The following is a 23,091-nucleotide window of genomic DNA, read 5'->3' on the forward strand; positions in this document are numbered from 1 at the left end:
CCAGATCCCGAACCCGAGACCCAGAAAACCGACCCGAACCCGCAACCCGAACCAGAACCCGAACCGAACCCGACCGAAGCAAGAAACCAACCCGACACTCGAAACCCGAAACCCGAACCCGGAACCCGAACCCGACCCGAACCAGAACCCACCCGAACCCGGAACACGAACCCGAACACGAAACCGAAACCCGAACCCGAAACCACGACCACGAACCCGAATCCCTAACATAACTAACCTACCCTAACCCTACCCTAACACCTAACCCTAACCTAACCCTAACCCGAACCCTAACCCGTACCCTAACCCGTACCCTAACCCGAACCCGAACCCGTACCCTAACCGTACCCTAACCCGTACCCTAAACCCTAACCTAAACCCTAACCCGTACCCTAACCTAACCCTAACCCGTAACCCTAACCGTACCCTAACCCTAACCCTAACCCGACCCTAACCCTAACAGTACCCTAACCCTAACCCGTACCCTAACCCTAACGTACCCTACCCTAACCCGTACCCTAACCCTAACCCGACCTAACCCTAACCCGAACCCTAACCCTAACCCGTACCTAACCCTAACCCGTACCCTAAAACCCTAACCTAACCCTAACCCTAACCTAACCCTAACCCTAACCCGACCTAACCCATAACCCTAACCTAACCCTAACCCGTACCCTAACCCTAACCCTAACCCTAACCCGTACCCTAACCCGTACCCTAACCCTAACCCGAACCCTAACCCTAACCCTAACCCTAACCGTACCCTAACCCTAACCCTAACCCTAACCCGTACCCTAACCCTAACCCTAACCCGTACCCTAACCCGTACCCTAACCCTAACCCAACCCTAACCCTAACCCTACCGTACCCTAACCCTAACCCTAACCCTAACCCGTACCCTAACCCTAACCCTAACCCTACCCTAACCCTAACCCGTACCCTAACCCTAACCCTAACCCTAACCCTAACCCGTACCCTAACCCGTACCCTAACCCTAACCCGTACCCTAACCCGTACCCTAACCGTACCCTAACCCGTACCCTAACCCGTACCCTAAACCCGTACCCTAACCCGTACCCTAACCCTAACCCGTACCCTAACCCGTACCCTAACCCTAACCCGTACCCTAAACCCGTACCCTAACCCGTACCCTAACCCGTACCCTAACCCTAACCCTAACCCAACCCGTACCCTAACCCGTACCCTAACCCTAACCCGTACCCTAACCCGTACCCTAACCCGTACCCTAACCCGTACCCTAACCCTAACCCTAAACCCTAACCCGTACCCTAACCCGTACCCTAACCCGTACCCTAACCCTAACCCTAACCCTAACCCTAACCCTAACCCGTACCCTAACCCGTACCCTAACCCGTACCCTAACCCGTGCCCTAACCCTAACCCGTACCCTAACCCGTACCCTAACCCGTACCTACCCGTACCCTACCCGTACCCTAACCCGTACCCTAACCCTAACCCTAACCCTAACCCGTACCCTAACCCGTACCCTAACCCGTACCCTAACCCGTACCCTAACCCGTACCCTAACCCTAACCCGTACCCTAACCCGTACCCTAACCCGTACCCTAACCCGTACCCTAACCCTAACCCGTACCCTAACCCTAACCCGTACCCTAACCCGTACCCTAACCCGTACCCTAACCCGTACCCTAACCCTAACCCGTACCCTAACCCTAACCCGTACCCCTAACCCTAAACCCGTACCAACCCTAACCCGTACCCTAACCCTAAACCCGTACCCTAACCCCTAACCCGTACCCTAACCCGTACCACCTAACCCGTACCCTAACCCTAACCCTAACCCGTACCCTAACCCTAACCGTACCCCTAACCCTAACCCGTACCCTAACCCTAACCCCTAACCCTAACCCGTAAACTAACCCTAACCCAAACCCGTACCCTAACCCTAACCCTAACCCTAACCCTAACCCTAACCCTAACCCTACCCGTCCCTAACCCGTACCCTAACCCTACCCTAACCCTAACCCCTAACCCGTACCCTAACCCTAACCGTACCCTAACCCTAACCCGTACCCTAACCCTAACCCTAACACCTAACCCCTAACCCTAACCCCTAACACCGTACCCTAAACCCTAACCCGTACCCTAACCCTAACCGTACCCTAACCCTAACCCGTACCCTAACCCTAACCCCTAACCCCTAACCCGTACCCTAACCCGTACCCTAACCCTAACCCGTACCCTAACCCGTACCCTAACCCGTACCCTAACCCGTACCCTAACCCTAACCCGTACCCTAACCCACCCTAACCCTAACCCTAACCCTAACCCTAACCCGTACCCTAACCCTAACCCGTACCCATACCCGTACCCGTATCCTAACCCGTATCCTAACCCTAACCCGTACGCTAACCCGTACCCGTACCCTAACCGTACTCGTACCCTAAACCCGTACCCTAACCCGTACCCTAACCCGTTACCCTAACCCGTTACCCTAACCCTAACCCGTACCCTAACCCGTACCCTAACCCGTACCCTAACCCTAACCCGTACCCTAACCCTAACCCGTACCCATACCCGTACCCGTATCCTAACCCGTATCCTAACCCTAACCCGTACGCTAACCCGTACCCGTACCCTAACCCGTACTCGTACCCTAACCCGTACCCTAACCCGTACCCTAACCCTAACCCGTACCCTAACCCGTATCCTAACCCTAACCCTAACCCGTACTCGTACCCTAACCCGTACCCTAACCCTAACCGGTACCCTAACCCGTATCCTAACCCTAACCCGTATCCTAACCCGTACCCAACCCTGACCCTGTCCTTGACCCTGACCCTGATTGTATCCCTGTATGAACTCCTGTCCCTAACCCTGACCTTGACCCTGATTCCTGACCCTAACCCCTAACCCCTCACCCCTGACCCCTCACCCTACCCTAACCCTAACCCTAACCCTAACCCTAATCCCGAGCCCAATCCTGAACCCTAACCCTAACCCCAACCCTAACCCCAACCCCAAACCCAACACGAACCGGAACCCCAAACACGAACCCAAACCCCAAACCCCAAACCTGAACCCGTACCCGAACCCGAACCCGTACCCTAACCTGAACCCGTACCCTAACCTTCACCCCTACCCCTCACCCTCACCCTAACCCCTACTCCTAACCCTAAATGCTAACCCTAACCCTCTAAGCCTAACCCTAACCCTATCCATCCCTAACTATTGCCCTATTCTGCCCATAACTAAAGCCCTACTGTCCCTAATTTAGGCCCTCTCTTTCCCAAAGTAGAGCCTTTCTCTAACTAGAGCTCTGCACTTTCCCTAGCAGGAGCCCTCCTAACCTTTTCAACTTAACTTTTTATTTGCCTTACTTGTCTCCCACTTGTCCCATCCTATCCCCTCATTTATACCTCGTTCTAACTGACTCCCCCTTGGTCCATCCTGTCCTACTTTGTCCCTCCTTCTTTACACAGCGTCCCCACCTTCTTCCCCACCCACCTTTCTCTCGGATCATCAACAACCAGAAACTTACAGTTTTCTTTTGCCATGTCCAGGCCACATGGAAGTTCCCATGCCAACGATCAAACCCACACCACAGCTGTCGACAAAGCCACAGCAATGACAACACCAGATCCTTAACCCACTGAGCCATGAGGGAAATCCTGGAACATTATAGTTTTCTTTTTGAGGCCACACCTGTGGCATATCGACATTCCCAGGCTAGGGGTCAAGTCAGAGCAGCAACCACTAGACTATGCCACAGCCATAGCAATATAGGATGTGAGCTGCATCGACAACCTACACCACAGCTTGCAGCAACACTGGATCCCTAATCCACTGAGCGAGGCCAGGGATTGAACCCACATGTTCATGGGTGCTTGTCAGGTTTCTGACTTGCTAAGCCACAGTGGGATGTCCCTCATTTTTGTTGTTGTTGCTTTGGTTTGGGTGTTTTGGCTGCATCTGCAGCATGTAGAAGTTCCCAGGGCAAGGATCAAACCCATGCCACAGCAGCAGCCCAAGCCGCTACAGTTACAACACTGGATCCTTAACCCACTGCACTTCAGCAGAACTCCTATTATAGTTTTAATTCATGAAAATGTCAAAGGTTATGTTGGGAGGCAACCCACATGGCTAGGAGTCAAGGGTGGCCTCTGGATACTGGCCAGCAGGAAGCCAGGCCTTTAGTCCTACTGCTCCAAGGAAATGAATCCTCTCAGCAACCTGAGAGTAGAAGTGGATTCTTCCCAAATCAAACCTCTAGATGAGAACAGAGCGCTAGCCAGTACCTTGACGACAGCCCTGCAGAGCACCCACCAACCTGCACCCAGACTCCTAACCCACAGACACTGTGACATCATACACATGTGTTCGTTAAGTTACAAAGTTTGTGGTGTTTGTTATAAAGAGATAGACAATAAATACAGGATTGTATTTGTTTCCTAAGGCTGCCATAACAAATACCACAGACTGAGTGGCTTAAGCAACATACATGTATTGCCTTATGGTTCCAACATTGGACGTCCAAGATCAAGGTGGTAGCAAGGTGGTTCGCCTCAGGCTTCTCTCCTTGGCTCACAGATGGCCAACTTCTCACCATGTCTTCACATGGTCTCCCAGCTGTGCCTGTCTGTGTCCTAATCTCTTTTTTAATGACACCAATCACATTGGATTAGAGCTGATCCAAAGGACCTCATTTCACCTTATTTATGCTTTTAAAAGCACTATCTCCAAAGAGTCACATTCTAACCTACTGAAGGTTAGGGCTGCAATATGTGAATTCAGGAAGGACACAACTCAGCCCAAAACAAGGGCCACGAAAAGGGAGACATTTTTTGTTTTTCTGAGGTTAGCAAAGTGTTGAGATTCCAAGCACAGGCTCAGTATCAGATCGGTAGCTCTGAACCTTGGCTCTGTGGCTGTTTACCTGTGTCACTCTGGATCTGCCACTTTACTTTCTGGCAACACTCCTTTCTCTGCAATAAAGAATGAGATTACCTAGTCAAAGAGTAGCTTTGCTAATCAAATAAAATAATTCATTTAAAGGGCTTGATCCAGTGCCCAGATAAACCCGTGCTTGTTAAACGGTTATCATTCACATGATAACCGTTAACGTGAACTGGTGAGGTGGCAGAAGCTTAGACTGTCATTGTCAGAGCTTGTGGAACAGACTCCCTATAGGCTCATCACATTTAAGACTGGGAGACACACCATGAAGTCTGGTTTCCTGGAGGCAGAGTCTTAGAAAGGGGGTTGGCTGCCTGAGAGTTATCTAGGGAAGGCTCTGGGGAGGAGGATGTGAGGAAAGCGGGAGAAGGCAGCAGGGCTGTGGTCTTAGCAGCTGAACATTAGCTTCACCCTCATGACAGAGGAGCTCGGAGCACCAACGGCACGAGCTAACCCTCTCTGAGGCACATGAGTGGGCCTATTACACAGCAAGCCCAGGGATTCCTGAGCTGCAATTATTCAAAGAAAGGGGTGGCTGTGAGCTGTTGGGCCCCCAGCACACCCGGAAGCAGGGGATAGAGGCACCAGATAGTAAGAGGGTCTGGATGGGCCCCAGCAATGTCCCCGAGTCCAATCCCGCACAGACCCTGGAAGTCAGCTTGCCTTCTGGAGGCCACCTAGCCAGGTAGCGGCAGCCTAACTTGTAGCCCAGGTCAGGGTGTCTCTGCACAGACTGTCCGCGGCACACGAGGGCTCTGAGGGCGATGGCGCCTTAGCAAATGGATGAGGAACAAACGAGCAGAATGCGTGACAGCTCCTAGCAGGAGACGTTTCACACGGCAGCCTCTCCGCACCCCTGAGAAACACGGAGCAACACAAGGGCGGGTGTGGCCTCCAGGAGGGCGCCCCGGAAGTACACGCCGAGTCCGGGAGCTCCGGAAGCGACCTTCCAGAAGTGCCCGCCTCTGTGCGTATTTCCGGCGCGCCGCAAACGGGACGAGTCTGGGAACCTGTCAAGCCCTCCGGCTCGTACTTGCTCAGAGGCGGCTTCCTGGAGGCGGAAGCCGAGCTTTCTGAGCGAGACTTGTCCTGGGGTCCGGAAGCCTGGATCCCCACCCAGCGGGTGGGCACAATGAGGCTGGGCTCCGGGACCTTCGCCGCCTGCTGCGTAATGATCGAGGTGCTCGGAGTCGCGCTCTTCCTTCGGGGATTCTTCCCGGCTCCTGTTTCTTCGTCTTCCGGGACGGAGCGACAAGTAGAGCACCCAGCGCCCGAACCCTCGACTGGTACGGATCACTTCCCGGGCGTCTCTGCTCCCCAGGCCCCACTTTCCCCGGAGAACCGTCCTGATGAGCCTTGCCTCTAGGACGTCTTCTCGCGGCTCTGGGCTGGTCTCTTCCATTCTGGTTCCCACCCCCCTATTTTCCCGTCTTACTGCTCCAGCTTCCTTTTCTGTGTCTTAGAACTTTGTGGCAAACACCAGTACCGGCCCTACTAAGATCCTCCTCCCTGGTCACCACCAAGTAAGCTGTCCACACTTGTAAAAAGTAAGCCTCTCCCCACTTCTACTCATACAGTGACACCCCAACCCCCTTCCCTGAGCAGATGTTTCAGTCACTCCCTGTTTCCCGCCTCCCTTTTGCTCAGTAAGACACAGCAGGTAAAATTCCTGCCGACCTCTCGTGTTTTCTTCTGTAACATTCCTGTGAGACCCCGTTTTTCCCAGCAGTTAAGACCTTCCTGTATAGACCCCTTCCTAGCCCTCACCTACCCAGCACTATCTACCCAGCGGTATATACCAGGTAAAGGAACTTGCATTTGGGACCAGATCCACACAGTACCAGCTACTAACCATGGGAAGACAGTTTGTAAATGCTTGCCCCTCCCCTATCAGCAGCACTGTGTTTTAGGTCAAGCTCCTTAACCCGTTCCAAGACGCTCTAGAAGGGACTCCCCTGTCCCAGTACTCCTCACCATGCTAATGGAATGCACTACTTAATACCAGGGCTGCCTGAGCTTAACTATTACCCACCCCCACCCCCACCGCAGCATTGTCTCCCAAGAACAGGCCTTTTTCTTTGGGTCGGGATATGTAGGTGTGACAGAGAATGTGCTGAAGAAGTAAGCAGAAACTAGATTATAAAGTGTTTGAATACTACATAAAGGTTAAAATTCAATTTCCTTTTTCTTTTTTAAACACTTTTAGGAGCCAGTTCCAACTGGACCAAGCTCCCACCACCTCTCTTCAGGAAAGTTGTTATTATGCTGATAGATGCCTTGAGAGATGATTTTGTGTTTGGGTCAAAGGGTGTGAAATTTATGCCCTACACAACTTATCTTGTGGAAAAGGGATCATCTCACAGTTTTGTGGCTGAAGCAAAGCCACCTACAGTTACTATGCCTCGAATCAAGGTAAACAATTTGACTTAACATATATAGATCATGGGTTGTCTCTTTTAGAGGTTTAGAGGAACTCTCTGTAGTCTTTTACTTGGAGTCCCAATTTCACCTAAGTGGAAATTAGATTGATGCTGTCAGCCTGACTGGTGCTGGGCAACCTGAATGCTGAAGAAGCCTCCCAGATAGGATGGAACTAAGACCCATGACTTATGCCCTCTGTCGAGTCTTCAAAGCTCATGCTTCATGGGAACCATAAAAGATTTAGAGCTAGATCATCTAGGCCAACCTAATCCAAGAGATACCATCTGCCTTGCTAATCTACTCTCTTCTTTATTTTTTTCAGTTTTAATAAGTACAGTTAATTTACAAGGCTGTGATAATTTCTAGTGTACAACAAAGTGACCCAGTCATACATATACACATATCCATTCTCTTCTGATTCTTTTCCCATATAGATTGTCTCAGAATACTGGGTTGAGTTCTCTGTGCCATACAGCAGGTCCCCGTTGGCCAATAATTCCATATACTTCGGTGTGCATTTGCTGATCCCAAACCCTCAGTCCACCCCTCCCCATTATCTGCCCCCTTTGGTAACTATATGTTTTTCAAAGTCTGTGAGTGTTTCTGTTCTGCAACTAAGTTCATTTGTAGCCTTTTTTTTTTTTTTTTTTTGATTCCGCACATAGGTGACATCATATGATATTTTTCACTGTCTGACGAACTTCACTTAGTATGATAGTTTCTGGGTGCATCTATGTTGCTATAAATGGCATTATTTCATTCCTTTTCATTGCTGATTAATATTCCATTGTATATATGTATCACAACTTTTTTTTTCTTTCCTTTTTCGCTGCCCCGTGGCCTATGGAGCTTCCAGACCAGGGATCTGAGCCGAGCCATAGTCACGACCTAAATAAGCTCAGCTGCAGCAACACTGGATCTTCAACCCACTGTGCAAGGCCAGGGATCAAACCCAAATCCCAGCACTCCCAAGGCTCAGCCTATCCCATTGCGACACAGCAGGAATTCCATAACACATCTTCTTTATCCACTCCTCTGTTGATGGACACTTAGGTTGTTTCCATGTCTTTGCTATTCTAAATAGTGCTGCAGTAAACATTGGGGTGCACTTATCTTTTGGGGTTTTTTTTGCCATTTCTTGGGCCGCTCCTGTGGCATATGGAAGTTCCCAGGCTAGGGGTCGAATCGGAGCTATAGCTGCCAGCCCACGCCAAAGCCACAGCAACTCGGGATCTGAGCCATGTCTGCAACCTACACCAGAGCTCACGGCAACACCAGATCATTAACCCACTGAGCAAGGGCGGAGATTGAATCCGCAACCTCATGGTTCCTAGTCGGATTCGTTAACTACTGCGCCACGACGGGAACTCCCCATGTATCTTTTTGAATTATGGTTTTCTCTGGGTAAATGCCAGGAATTGGATTGCTCCATCGTATCGTAGTTCTCTTTTTAGTTTTTTGAGGAACCTCCATACTGTTTTCCATAGTGGTTGCACCAACGTACATTCCCACCAACAGCGAAAAGGGTTCCCTTTTCTCCACACTCTCTCCAGCACTTACTGTTTGTAGACTTTTGGATGATGACCATTCTGGCAGGTGTAAGGCGGTACCTCACAGTAGTTTTTATTTGCATTTTCTGATAATTAGTGATGTTGAACATCTTTTCATGTGTTTTTTGGCCATCTGTGTGTCTTCTTTGGAGACATGTCTGTTTAAATCTGGCTATTTTTTGATTAGGTTGTTTTTTGGGTTTTTTGTTTTTTTTTTTTTTATTGAGCTGCAAGAGGTGTTTGTATATTTAATCCCTTGTCAGTTTCTTGTTTTGCAAATATTTTCTGTGTGTTTTGTTTTGTCTGTGGTTTCCCTTCCTGTGCAAAACCTTTTAAGTTTAATTAGATCCCATCCGTGTATTTCTGTTTTTATTGTCATTACTCTAGGAGGTGGATCTGAGAGGATATTGCTGTGGTTTATGTCAGAGAGAGTTCGCCCTCTTTTCCTCCAAGGGTTTTATAGTACCCGGTCTTACATTTAGTTCTTAATCAATTTCACGTTTATTCTTGTGTATGGTGTTAGGAAGCGTTCTAATTTCATTCTTTCACATGTAGCTGTCCAGTTTTCCCAGCACCGTTTATTGAAGAGACTGTCTTTTCAGCTTTGCGTATTCTTGCTGTTAGTGCATTTAAGATTGTCTGAGAGTTCTCTTAGACTTTCCTCATTTCTTTTCATTATTTTTCCTTTATTCTTTCCCACATCAGTGATTTCCACCCGTCTGTCTTCCACCTTGCTTATTCGTTCTTCTGCCTCCTGTAATCTTCCATTGGCTCCTTCTAGTGAACTTTTTTTTTTCAGTTTATTGAATTTTGGTTCTCTGCTTGTTTAATCTTTAAATCTTCTATTTCTCTGTTCAACTTTTCTCCTAATTTATGAAGCCTTGCCTCCAGTTTTTTCCCAAGATCTTGTATCATTCTTTACTATCATTATTCTAAAGTCTTTTTCAGGTAGGTTGTTTATTTCCATTTCAAGTTTATCTCCATTTGAAGTTACAGTCCAGCTTAGAATCAAAGGGTGAGCAAGGGGGTGGAATCAGAAAAGAACAGAGGAACTTAAACGTCTGTGAATATAATGCAGGCCAGTGTGGTATAGTAGTCTCTGACTGAGCCTTGCATCTGTGGCTGATCACGTGTTCATGTATTATTTGCTGAGAAGGAGTTGACTGATCACGTGTTCACGTATTATTTGGTGACAAGGAGTTGCTCCTCGATTTAACTCTTGGGGGGACAGCATTGATAGTTTTTCTATAAATGTTTACAGGCTGAGTAAAACAGTCTGAGACTGAAGGGGTTAATGCTGCATCTTTCACTGACTTTTTTTCTTGAGTATCTCACTTTCTCTGGCACTTTTGGGTGTGGTCTGTCCTTCATTCAGCAATATTTATTGAGCATCTACTATGTATTATATGCTGTTCTAGCTAAGAGGGATTCAGTGAAGAATAAGACAGCAACTGTCCTGTCCCCATGAAGCTTACTTCCTAATTGAGGGGACAGAAAATATGTGAGTGTACAAGTAAGTCATCAAAACAGTTTCAGGAGTTGATACATGCTATGGAAAAAATCCAGGAGGAGAACAGGAGTTATGGGGAGTAGGGGAGGCCAACTTTAGTTAGGGTGCTCCTCGGAGACAGCCTCTTAGGAGTGGTTATTCTGCCGAAACAAGTCCTGTGGAAGCTGGAAGAAAGGCATCCAGGCTCCTGACCATCAGGATCACTGATTTCTTAATGTGTCCTGTCAGAAGAGTGCAAGGAGCTCATTTCTTCTTCATTCTGATAGAACTGTTCCTAGGAATTGCAGCCAATTTGTAAGAAAGAGTCTAACTGAGCATGCATGCTCCAAGTTCTGTTCAGCCCTGTGCTTGGCTGGTATGGTTCTTGGGGCCTCCCTTTTCCAATTTGTTTCATTTCACCAAAGTAGCGTTTGGTTTGGTTTTGCTTTGGGTCCTTTGCAGGTTTTTGCCCCTCATTCTCAATCAGGACACAGGACATTCACACCGGAGTTGGAATTACACAGCCCTGACGTTTGACAGGATCTGGGAGTGGTGGTTACAGAGTGTGTGGCCTGCTCTGCCTCCATTTAGGGGAGGGACTTAGTTCGCCTGGAGGTGCTGATCCAATTGTCGTGAAACACCAGTTTTAAAATGTCAAGTAGCACGTTCATGTGTTCAGATTCTGCAGTATCTTCCTTCTAAAATTTTGTGAATAATTTTTGAATGCCTCTTTTTGGAGAATTTATAATCGTACTAAGGAGCGGTTACCACTGGCTGTGGTGAGCACACAGCACAGGTATAATGTCACACACTCTTACAGCGAGACTCCAGGATGCAGACAACACTCTCTTCTCCATTTCCTAGATGAGGAAACAGGCTTGAGTGGTAGAATCTCATAACATATCAGAACCCAAGCATAAGCCTATGTTTGTCTAGTTCCAGAGCCTCTGTTGATCACACTGTGTTATTCAGCAATATTGCAGAACACCGTGACCAGGTTAAATTCTCTTTCAGTTGTCTGCTCTCTACAGCTCTCCTTAACTCTCAGAAGGCAAGAAACTGCTGTTCTCAAGGCCACAGCAACCTCAGGAAAACCTCCGAGAAGACAGGCGTGCATTCACTCAGACTGCTTGGGCTCTCAGTTGCAATTTGGTTGCTGCCTGCATGGTTCCTGGGGTCAGGGGGTTACCAGGTAATCCCTGCCCTTCTTGAAAATGTCAGAGTGTGGAGTTCCCATGGTGGCCTAGCAGTAACAAACTCAACTAGTATCCATCAGGACTCAGGTTCGATCCCTGGCCTAGCTCAGTAAGTTAAAGGATCTGGTATTGCCATGAGCTGCGGTGTGGGTCGCAGATGCAGCTCAGAGCCTGCGTTGCTATGGCGTAGGCTGGCAGCTGCAGCTCCGGTTTAACCCCTAGCCTAGCAACTTCCACATGCCACAGGTGCAGCCCTAAAAGGCAAAAAGAAAGAGAGGGAGAGAGAAAGGAAGGAAGGAAAAGGAAAGGAAAGAAGGAAGGGAGAGGGAGGAAGGGAGGAAGGAAGAAAATGTCAGTGTGAACCCAAACTAGTGTGTGGAGGAGGGAAGTGCCTTGTAAAAGCCCAGAGGAAAGGATGAACAGATTTGACCCAAAGTAGTGGAAACAAACTCTACTGATAAACTGGAAAGATAAAATCTAATGATAATTTAACTGGAAAAATTATTTACAGTGAACATGACAAACAGTGTGTGAGTCCCATGATGTGTAAGGAGGATCCCATCAAGGGCAACAATCCAGTGGCAACTGGACAAAGGATCTAAAGAAATCCACAGAGGAAGGAACTGAAGTGGACGATAAACATATGAAAAGATTCTTACCTTTACTAGTAATCACATGCAAGGCAAACTAAACAACCTAAGGCCAATTTTTGAGGCATACCTCTACGACCCCACCATAGTCCAGTGTGCTGTGGCCTCAGCCTGGACGGTAGAGCTCTCCAAGGACCTCTTCTCACCCAGAACCTGTAGATCAGTTCTCTGATCCTCCGTGGGCTTACCCTCTGCCTGTGGACCCAGGCCTTGGGGCTACAGGGTCTCGTCCCTATTTCCCTCTTCCTGTGTCTTTTATCCACACAGACCACACCAAGCTTCATTCCCCCAGTTGTGCCACACCTGGGGTTTTTGCAGTTTGCTGTGTTTCACCCTGGAAAGGCCCAGCTCACCTCACTGAGACCACACTCCATCTTCGTATCTCAGTTCAAATGGTTCTTCCTTGGAGGCCTTTTAAAAACAATAGCCATTGAATGGGTCTTGGAAAAATATACTGTACATCCAAACGCTGGGGTGTTTTATAGCTGTTGAAAAAATAAAGTGAAATGCTTGTATGTTTTCTGCAGAAAGGGGTTCACAATAAGTTAGTTATTAAGTGAAAAAAGCAAGTTGCAGAATTATTTGTATGGTTTGTTACCATTGCAGTTAAAAAAAAAAAAAAGTGTACTTTATATATTTGTGATTAGAGGCACATACAGTACTCATCCAAGCTAACTGGTTACCTTTAGGGATTAGAATTTTGGGGTGAAATTCTCACATTAAAAAAAAAATCTTCATTGAGATAGAATTTTCGTACAATACCGTATAGTGCAGTTTGATGAGCGTTATCAAATGTATACATCCATGCAACCCCCACCCCAGAAATAGTGATGGTTGTTGAGTTGTTTTGCTTCCTTACTTAAAGTAGTTCTGTAGAGTCAGTCTCTCCTGAGGTCCTGGAGTGTACAGTCACTGGTGACAAAGTGTGGTTTGAATATACAGATTTGTGTTTTCAGTGCATGTCATGCCTTGCCATTGGCTTCATTTCTTATGCTCCATAGCTGCTTTTTTGACCACTGCCATCATCTAGCTACTTCACAGCCTCCTCCTTTATCCTCTCATCAGCTGAAATATGGTCAGTTGCTCAGTACTGAGCTCACTGGATTTGCCCCGTTTGACCTAATACCAACCCAGCCTTCAGTCCTGCGGTCGCTCTAGCTTTGTACTTGCCTCTTTCATTCATTCCCGTGCTAGACTAGGATTCCTTGGTCTAACTCCTGGATGTTTCCTCCGGCAGGCATTGATGACAGGGAGCATCCCCGGCTTCATCGATGTCATCAGGAATCTCAATTCTCCCGTGCTGCTGGAAGACAATGTAGTCACACGAGCAAAAGCAGCTGGAAAAAGAATCATCTTTTATGGAGATGACACATGGGTGAAACTGTTCCCAAAGCATTTTGTGGAATATGATGGAACAACCTCTTTTATTGTATCAGATTATACAGAGGTCAGTTTTTTGGAAAAGTATATCCTATGAGACAGAACCTGTCCTCTCTTACTTAGTGAGAGGCAACATTGTTTTGTGTGTGGCTTTTATTAACATAGCAGGAATAGTATGGAGAGATTGAAAAATTGTTCCTTCCCATAATCGGCTGCAAGCCAGGAACATGAGCCCTAATGCAAGTGTGAGCATAGTTCTCTGAGCCCCAAGCCCGGACCAGCTGAGCAGCAGATGCTGAGACCAGATGTCGAGGCTAAGAGCAGCATCAACAGGTGGGAGCTGAGGGTTGGAAAGGGCTTCCCAGGAGGAGCCTCCCAGCCTCAGTTTTGACAGCTGAGTGAGGCTTTGCACATGGACAGAGGAGGATGGCAGCATCTCTGCATGGCAGAGCCCAAGGTCTCCATAGTCTGCCTGGGACCCTGCCTCGCTGTGGTTCTCCTGTGAGTGTGTGGCAGAAGGGCAGATGTGAGGTGGGCAGAGCCTGGCCCTGAAAGGACCTCCAGTAAAGAGAAGAGTGTGATTAGGTCCGCAGTGAGAAAGTTTCCCTGGGGACAGAGGGAGGCCCCCAAGGCAGAGGCCCCCATGTGACAGAGCTGGCATTGGATGGACGCCTTGCACCACTCTCACCCATTTGCTGGGCCTCGTGGAGCAGTCCTGCATGCACTGACACCCTTAGCTCAAGCTGACCTGTGTCGACACAGCAGTTACTGCCCATCCTGTGTATGTCCACACGGAAGCATTTCTCTTGGTAGTAGATTTTTCAGTGGGAGGGAGATGGGCCAGCTAAGGAGTCAGGGCTGACCAGGCCAGTGGCTCTTTTGTGTCTTTTTGACTGTGATTCACTGGGTGCTGTGTCTCTTTCCTCCCCAGAAAGCCTTTTCATGGACACACACAGATGCCCTCACTTTCACCCACTGGTTTCTTGAACTCTGGGTACTGGCCTGTCTTAGCTAACCACTCCTGGTCCTTAGTTCCCTCATAACAGCTTGGCCCCTGTCAAACTTGGTCATCTGGTAAGCTTTACTTTCAGCTCCAGTAGTGATCCTGCAGAGCTGTTTTGTCAGAATCACCATTGTTCATTTAGATTCTAATATGCTCTATCCGTAACTTAAAGACATAAAAACAGTATTAGTGAAAGCTTAATCTAATGCAGATGTTTTTTCATGACAGTTGTTATTTTGGTGGTTTTGTTTTTGCAGTCTTTTCAAACTCCCATTAGTCCTGTTATCGAAAAGAAACTGCTAGATTTTCCAATGAGCATATCACTTTTCCTTGGAGAGTGAATGTCATGGGAAATGAGGGGAGCTACTCATCTGTACTTTTTTCCCCTTAAAGGTGGATGATAATGTCACACGGCACTTGGATAGAGTACTAAAAAGGCGGGATTGGGATGTGTTGATTCTCCACTACCTTGGGCTGGACCACATTGGCCACATTTCGGGGCCCCACAGCCCCCTGATCGGGCGCAAGCTCAGTGAGATGGATGGCATCGTGATGAAGATCCACACCTCGCTGCTGTCAGAGGTGAGTCGTGCCGAGGTGCCTTGTGGGCCTACAGTCCCAAGGCGCCAGTGCTGCCTAGAAGATATAAAGCTGCTAAAGAGAAATCAAATGACCCTGTGTGAACCTCGCACCTGCGATCACCCAGGCACCCTTCACCTACAGAGCATGTGCCGTGTGCCAGCAGCCCTGCAGAGTTTATTGTCTCCAGCTTCTGTTTCCTGGATGCCTTCTCTGACACTGTTCCTATTTGGACATTTGTGGAGCTTGGCCTCTAGCCAGGAGAGAAAAGCAGGAAGCATAATCAGTGAGTACATAAGGTATTCTAGACAGTGATGGGTGCCATAGCAAAACACAGGACAGGAGGAGGGCACAACACCTGAGAGAAAGGCCATCATTTCAAACTATGGTCCACACACTTGTCCTTGAGGACGTTCGAGATGTGAGCAGAGCCTTGAAGGGGGTGGGGTGCTGATGCACCAACGTGTGAAGGTGCATTCCAGGTGAACAGGCAGCAAGGACAAGATGGAGCCTGCCAGGTATGCCCAGCGGCAGCTCTCTTTGACAGATAAGGAAACTAGGGCATGAAGAGTAATGTGCCCGGGCTCCCATATCTTGGAATGGCAGAGACAGAAACCGAATTCAGATCCTCTGCCCTGAGACATCTAAACCCACCCCTTCCGTGCTCTGTCATCTCACTTGATTCCATTTGTTTTATTTATGACATTCCTTGACCCTTGACCCTTTGATCTGACTGTAAGCTCATAGGAACTCATTTTGACGAGCTCCTATTTACAAAGTAAAGCCAAAATCTGAAATTGTTTTCCTAACAAGATCACATGTTCTCAGTCGGGGCACACCTGAAATGTTTCCCTTTGCCTTATAGGAGAGGGAGACCTTGTTCCCCAATTTGCTGGTTCTTTGCGGTGATCATGGCATGTCTAAAGCTGGAGGTCACGGGGCCTCTTCCATAGAGGAAGTAAACACTGCTCTGGTCTTAATCAGTTCTGCATTCGAAAGGAAACCTGGTGAGAATTTCGGAATGTTTGATACTTTAAAACTATTTTAATACTCTGTTTTCTATAGTCGGATTTTAATTTTAAGAATCATCTTTTGGAAGCTAAGTTTGAGCAATGTAAGAATAAGAATTAATGGGGGCCAAAAAAAAATTACTGGGGGCAGGCAAGGGCTAGTCAGGACTTGAAGTTTCCATTTCTTGCACTGATTCTTCATTTACAAATGTTTTATGGAGATTTTGTGGTATGGATGTCACTGCCTGGATCTCTAGAACTGTTAATAAAAACTGCTGGTGGCTTAGAGACATCTGAGCTGCATGTGTGAATTGAGAAAAACATGAAAATTTAAACTTTTTAGAAAGCGTCCATTATTTGAGATTGTATCTTGAATATCAGTGTCAACAGAGGCATAGGACCAGTCAGAGTAGGACTATGTGGGGGCCCACCTGTCAACCCTGAGACTCACCACAGCTCTGCATCCAGGCACACGCGCCCCTCCAACCAGCATAGGCCTCTGCTCAGCTCCGCCTCCTCCCTTTCCAACACTCAGGCTGTTGGCTCACTGGCTGTTTCCCCATTGGATACTCTGGCTTCTCTTTTGGGGTCGTTTCTCACTGCTGACTCCTAGTCCTGGAACCTCCCATGTGGCTGGTTTTCCTCCTGCCTCTCCCTTTGCTGTCTAGTCACCTTTGCTGATTTAGTTTCCTTGCCCTGGCCTTTTTTTTTTTTTTTTTTTTTGTCTTTTTGCCTTTTCTAGGGCTGCTCCCACGGCATATGGAGGTTCCCAGGCTAGGGGTCAATTCGGAGCTGTAGCCGCCGGCCTCCGCCAGAGCCACAGCAGCATGGAATCCCAGCCGCATCTGTGACCTACACCACAGCTCACGGCAACACCAGATCCTTAACCCACTGAGCAAGGCCAGGGATCGAACCTGCAACCTCATGTTTCCTAGTCGGATTCATTAACCACTGAGCCACGACGGGAATTCCTTGCCCTGGCCTTTTTGCCAGATGCCTCTCTTTCATTGTGTGTTCTTATCTACTTCTGAGATGATCTTATCCACTTCCACTTGAATGCCATAAATGGGCTCACACCTGACAGATTTACCCCTCCCGCTGCCTCCTCTTTTCCACCCTCCAGACTGGCTGCTCCACTTGGATTTCCCACAGATAGAGCAAATATGACAACTTCATCTGCAGTCTGCCCTCCCTATTTTTCTGTCAACAAATGGCACCATTCACATGATTCTTCAAGTCGGAAACCTGGGTGTCTGCCTTGATCACCCTTCTCCCTGCTCGTCGCACGTGCCAGACTGTCCCCAGGCATCCCTGCATATCTAACCTTTCAGTAGCTGAACCTCGGATGAAGTAAAATCCTACCTGAGGCTTCTTGCCTGTCTCCCATTGTCTTGAACCACCTTGCCCATTACTCGTCCTGTTCCGGTCCCCCCTCAGGTCCTCCAGGTGATGAGCACTTCCTCACATGCCCCCACCCTGTCGTCCTCAGCCCCGCAGCCTGCTCGCACACTCATCCTTGGTCTCGCCCACAAAGCTGACCTACCTTCCCTCCCGTGGTCCCTCGTTCTCCCAGCTGCCACTTCCATTCTCCCGTCATCTTTAGCATGGCTTGTCATTACAGAATGAACTGTGTGATTCTTGTCTGCCTGCCTCCTCACTATGAGATAGAATTGGGCAGGGCCAAGTCTGTTTCATTCATCACTATATGCTTTGGGCCTCAACCTTGCCTGGTATTTGATGGGTGCTGAAAGTATTTGTTGAATGAATGAATCATCCAATTGAGCAGGGATTGGTTGCAGGAAAATCTCCCCCTATTTCCTTTTGTCTTTTTACAGCACTTCCTCCTCTTGGATGTCTGACCTTCTAAGGGACAGAGTTCTTGGAACCTGAGCCTTTCCGGGGTGCCTGGCTGGAGCCTGCCTTCCCACCGGAACATAGGCCTCCTACACCCAGCTTTCCCATTCTGCATACCCAAAGCAGGGTCTCACGGGGCTCATCTACCTGAGTGAAAGCCCCGTGCCAGAAACACCCTTTCTATCCATCCGTCCACCCATCCAGCAGAGGTGTACCGAGCACCCGCGGAGGCCAGGCACGGCGCTGGCACTCCAGCCTTCACCTCAGGAGCTTGTAGTCAGGGGAGGAAAAGAGACCACCAAGTTGGTGTGTTTCCATAACAGGAATATTAGGGTTATTTTTTAACCACAGTGCTGATGTTTTGTGGCTCAGATGGGTATTTAAGAGTCTCCTCCCTGAGAGCCCTGACGCATCTTCAAAGTAGGGAGGGCCAAAGCGGCTGCTCAGAGGGCTGACCTTAGTGCTAACAGTGGGTCTGAGTTCTTCATTTTGTTTGTTTGTTTGCTTTAAAAATAGTTATATTCAGAGTTCCTGTTGTAGCTTAGTGGTAACGAATCCGACTAGTATCCATCCAGTGTTGCCATGGGCTGTGGTGTAGGTCACAGACGGGCTTGCATCCTAAGTTGCTATGACTGTGGTGTGGGCCGGCAGCTGTAGCTCTGATTCAACCCCTAGGCTGGGAACTTCCGTATGCCGTGGATGCAGCCCTAAAAAGACAAAAAAAGAAAAAAAGAAAGAAAGAAAAAGGAATAGTTACATTTCGGAGTTCCTCTGTGGCTCGGTGCATTAGGAAACCACCCAGCATTGTCACTGCAGCGGCTTGGGTTGCTGCTGTGACACAGGTTCGATCCCTGGCCTGGGAGTGTCCTCATGTTGCTGCGTGGCCCAAAGAGGGGTTGGATTCGGTCTTATCCTCCTCGTTTTTTCAGCCAGGACTCCACACCTCTTAGTTCATTCAATAGTGGTCAGCCACTGTCACTATCAATTGTGGGACATATTACCTTTTCAGCAGTCATTCCCACTTCCCCCAACCCAGTAACAGCTCCACCCCCAACCACTGGCATCCATTAATCTTTCTGTCTTTACAGAGTTGCCTCTTCTGGACATTCCCTACAAATAGAGCCCTATAATAAATGGTCTTGTGTGACCATCTTCTTTCATTAGGATAATGTTTTCAAGGTTTATTTCCATTATAGCAAGTGTCCATTCATTCCTTTCTGTTGCTAAATAATATTCCACTGTACGGCTGTACCACATTTGTTTATCCATCTGTCGGTTGATGGATATTTGGGTGGTTTCCACTTTTTGACTATTACGATTGATGCTGTTGATTTAGGAACAAGTGTTCTGTGTGGACGTATGTTTTCTTTTGGTGTCCTTTGCTTTCTCCAGTACAGTCTCTGCTCACCTGTGGTGTGATTGTCAGATACATTCCATTTCTATAGGCTGACAGACAATATAACATATACATATGTTAGTTTTATATGATTGTTTTGAATGTGCCTCTGCTTTTATAATTACATAATTTCCTTTGCTGATACTCTTAGCTTTTTTTTTTTTTTTTTGGTAGCAAATCCAGATTACCAACTGAAGTCACTTGCTTTCAGCCTGAAGAACTTCCTTTAGTATTTCTTGTAAGGCAGGTTTGCTAGCAATGGATGACCTTTGTTACTTTTTTAATCTGGGAATGTCTTCATTTTACCTTGATTTTTTTGAAAGATAGTTTTGCCAGATATAGGATTCTTGGTTGACTGGTCTTTTTCTTTCAGCACTTTGTATATATGCTACTGCTTTCTGGCCTCCGCAGTTTCTGTAGAGAAATCAGCCATAAATCTAATTAGATTTCCTTCTCTCTGTCTTTGTCTCTCAACATCGTTATTGCAATATGTCTGTGAGGTTTATACACACTTAATGTGTGTGTAATTAAGCATCTTCCGATGACCTCCTGAGCCCTTCTGACCTTCAGGTCCCAGAGGCCTTTGTATCTGAGAGCTCTGTTGCTATCTGGCCTGGAGCATGTTCCAGCCTCTCATGCATAGTCCCTTGCCTGGGCCTGGAATCAGCTGCTTCTCCAGTGGAAAGGGGTCTTTGAGGACCACCATCTTAGAGCTAGCAGTACTCATGGAAACTGGCTTGGTCATCATTTATGGAAATGTGAGGAAATCTTTTTAAAACACAGTTGATTTGGGGTTTGCGTTGAGACTTGCAGTTCATATTCACTACTGTAAGATTAACTTCTTAGATCTTTGACCTGTACCGTCTTTCTCTGAGCATAGAATCCTGGTTGTCACTACACTGGAGTGTGACAGAGTATCATATAAGGCCCTCAGTAGTCTCAGCACAACCAGACCAGCATTGCCACTCATGTCACAGCCAAAAGCATTTTGAGGTGGGGTTTTTGTTTGTTTTTGTCTTTTTTGAGAGGGGGCCGCCCCTGCGGCATGTGGAGGTTCCCAGGCTAGGGGTCCAATTGGAGCTGCAGCTGCTGGCATACACCACAGCTCAGCCACACCTGCAACCACACCACAGCTCACGGCAATGCCAGATGCTTAAGCCACTATTTAGGGGGGTGACTGTTGACTTCACCAACATGAACATCCCTTGGCGTCCACTCCACACACCAAAACCCATGCAGTGATGAGTTTCTTGCATGTGTTGGGTGCTGCTTTAGGGAATGCACCATGCTCCACGTAGATGAGTGTTCATTAAATTTATTGATATAAAAGCCAATGAAGTGATTTATGCCTGAATTTACTTGAAACCAATTGAAGAGATGGGTGATTAGAGTTACATTACTTGTAGAAGGTCAAGTTCAAGAGTGATCACCATCAGACATGTCCCAGAGCCTGTCACCTAAACTGCCTTCTTTTTTCTAGGTGACATCAGACCTCCAAAGCACGTTCAACAGACGGATTTGGCCGCAACACTGTCAGTTGGGCTTGGTCTGCCGATTCCAAAGAGCAGCATAGGCAGTCTTTTATTCCCAGTTGTAGAAGGAAAACCAATGAGGGAACAACTGAGATTTTTACATTTAAATACAGTACAGCTTAGCAAACTACTGCAGGAGAATGTTCCGTCCTATAAAAAAGGTAAGCCAGTGACTTGTTGCTGAGATCTGTTACACTGTATGTTTCCACAGTGCCGGGGGTCTTCCTGATGTTGCCATGGTGTGGACTGCAGCAGTCTTTGCGTGTTCCTTTTTATTAAAACCCTGATGTTACCACTAGCAGCACCCACAGATGCCACCATCTAAATCAAATTCTTTCATAAATGTATTCCTTCAGTAGATGAATTTGTTCACTAAGTTCCTGTTTGGCTGGGGGCTGTGGAAAGCACTAGGGACACAGCAGTAGAAGAGCTCTGCCCCCATGGAGCTCATCATCCGGAGGAAGAAGGAAGTGGTGGTAGATGTGAGGTGGTGATGAGTGCCTTAGGAAACGGCTAAACTGGGACGGGTGGGGTGCAAGTGGACGAAGGCAGGAATGAATGTGAGGGAGGGAGCGTTGTAGCAGCCACAGGGTCTTGTGGGCAAGTACCTGCACCGTTGGGCGTGAACAGGGGCCCTGAGGGGTGGGGGCCTTCTAGGCATTGAAGGGGTTCTCACTTCCATTCTGAGTAAGTGGGGCGCTACTGCAGGTTCCGTGTGGAGCCTGAAACCTTCCACTTGCATTTTCAGAGATTCTCTCAGGCACCTGTGTGGAGGGCTCTGCACTGTGCTGTAGGAAAGTCAGGAGGCTGGTGCAGAACTCACGTGGGAGGGGAAGGAGTGAGGGCCGAGGCAGGGAATCCAGGACAGATGGTTGAATTCTGCATATAAGTTGAAGTTACTGCAAGCAGGATTTGTTGCAGTGCAAGATGTGAGGTGAAGCCTACCGCAGGCGTGAGGAACAACTTGGGCTTTTCAGCTTAACAGTGAAAGGGTACAGTGACCATTACTGAGGTGGGGAAGAGCAGGTTTGCAAGGCAGAGTGCTTGTGTATGTGTTGCAGGGGCGGGGGCGGAACTGGTGTCAAGAAGCCAAGAAAGAATTTCAGGAAGGAGGGAGTGAGCAGATGCGCTGAATACCGCTCAGGGTAAAACTACAATGAGTTGAGACTTGACCATTCATTTGGCAGGTGAGGGGCTCAGTGACTTTGCTAACAAAGTGGTGCACGTGGAGCGCTGGGAGAAAGCCTGGCTGGCCTAGGTGCAGGCAAGGCCCTGGAGGCAGCAGACCTGGAGGCTCTGACCGGGGCAGGGAAGTGGGCTGTCGTCTGACGTGGGTGAGGGGCCAGGACAAAGTATGGGGTCTTGTTTTTAAGCTGAGAGAAATTAGGGGGTGCTTCTGTCCTGGTAGGAATGACACAGAACAGGAGGCACAGCTCCCCAGAACCATCCTTCCAGTCAGTTTACTCTGACACATCCGGTACCTAAAGGCTAGTGTTTGACCCTGTGGCTGGGCCTTGTTTGGAAATGCAGAGGTCACCTCCTGGGTTAAAGGAGTGTTGGATGGGATGGTGGCAGGTTTTCCTACTTGCAGTGGGTTCTCCCAAATGGCGCGAAAGCCTACCCATGAGTTTGCATCAAGGTGTAAAGCGACTTTGAGTTGCTTGTGGAAGACACACCCTGCGCGCAGGGAGTGGTTGGGAACCAGGTGTCCTGAATGGCAGGAGGACTTGGGAGACTTCTGTTCTTAGAATATGAGATGGCCTGATGAGCAGCTCTGTCAAGGTGAGGCCCAGGCTCAGTGCACATTTCAGTCTAAACCCGAGACGAACAGCTTAGGAGCTTGGTACCTTCTTCAGACTTCCTGGTAGTGTGTGTCCTTTCTCCTATACCGACAAATTAAAAAAACAAAAACCAGAAAATAGGGCCATTTGCTTATTTCAGGAATAGTGGGGTAGGGGAAATTGAGCACCAAAGTGGATGAGGCTGCGATGAGCCTGGAAATTGAACAGAGGCCAGTCCCTGGAATGAAGAAGCACCCTCGGGCCTCACACGCCTAGGATGCCCATGGTCTGTACCTTCGGTGATGGCATTTC

General features: G+C 48.2%; 1 protein-coding gene across 5 annotated transcripts in view; it reads left to right on the plus strand.

The window, feature by feature from the left end:
- Nucleotides 1-5,927: 5,927 nt before the first annotated feature.
- PIGG (phosphatidylinositol glycan anchor biosynthesis class G) overlaps nucleotides 5,928-23,091 on the plus strand; it is a 36,820-nt gene continuing 19,656 nt past the window's right edge. For 2 of the 5 annotated variants that reach the window (XM_047798070.1, XM_047798071.1), the window contains exons 1-6: nucleotides 5,928-6,224; nucleotides 7,145-7,350; nucleotides 13,482-13,691; nucleotides 15,021-15,209; nucleotides 16,072-16,213; nucleotides 20,947-21,159. In XM_047798070.1, the coding sequence (XP_047654026.1) occupies nucleotides 6,071-6,224; nucleotides 7,145-7,350; nucleotides 13,482-13,691; nucleotides 15,021-15,209; nucleotides 16,072-16,213; nucleotides 20,947-21,159 (1,114 nt within the window). In that variant the 5' untranslated portion in view covers nucleotides 5,928-6,070. Of the gene's footprint in view, nucleotides 6,225-7,144; nucleotides 7,351-11,412; nucleotides 11,591-13,481; nucleotides 13,692-15,020; nucleotides 15,210-16,071; nucleotides 16,214-18,051; nucleotides 18,377-19,804; nucleotides 20,460-20,946; nucleotides 21,160-23,091 lie in introns of those variants that run through there. The other 3 variants (XM_047798072.1, XM_047798074.1, XM_047798073.1) reach the window with 3 other exon arrangements.

The sequence above is a fragment of the Phacochoerus africanus genome, chromosome 10 (assembly GCF_016906955.1).
Source record: "Phacochoerus africanus isolate WHEZ1 chromosome 10, ROS_Pafr_v1, whole genome shotgun sequence".
Lineage (NCBI taxonomy): Eukaryota > Metazoa > Chordata > Mammalia > Artiodactyla > Suidae > Phacochoerus > Phacochoerus africanus.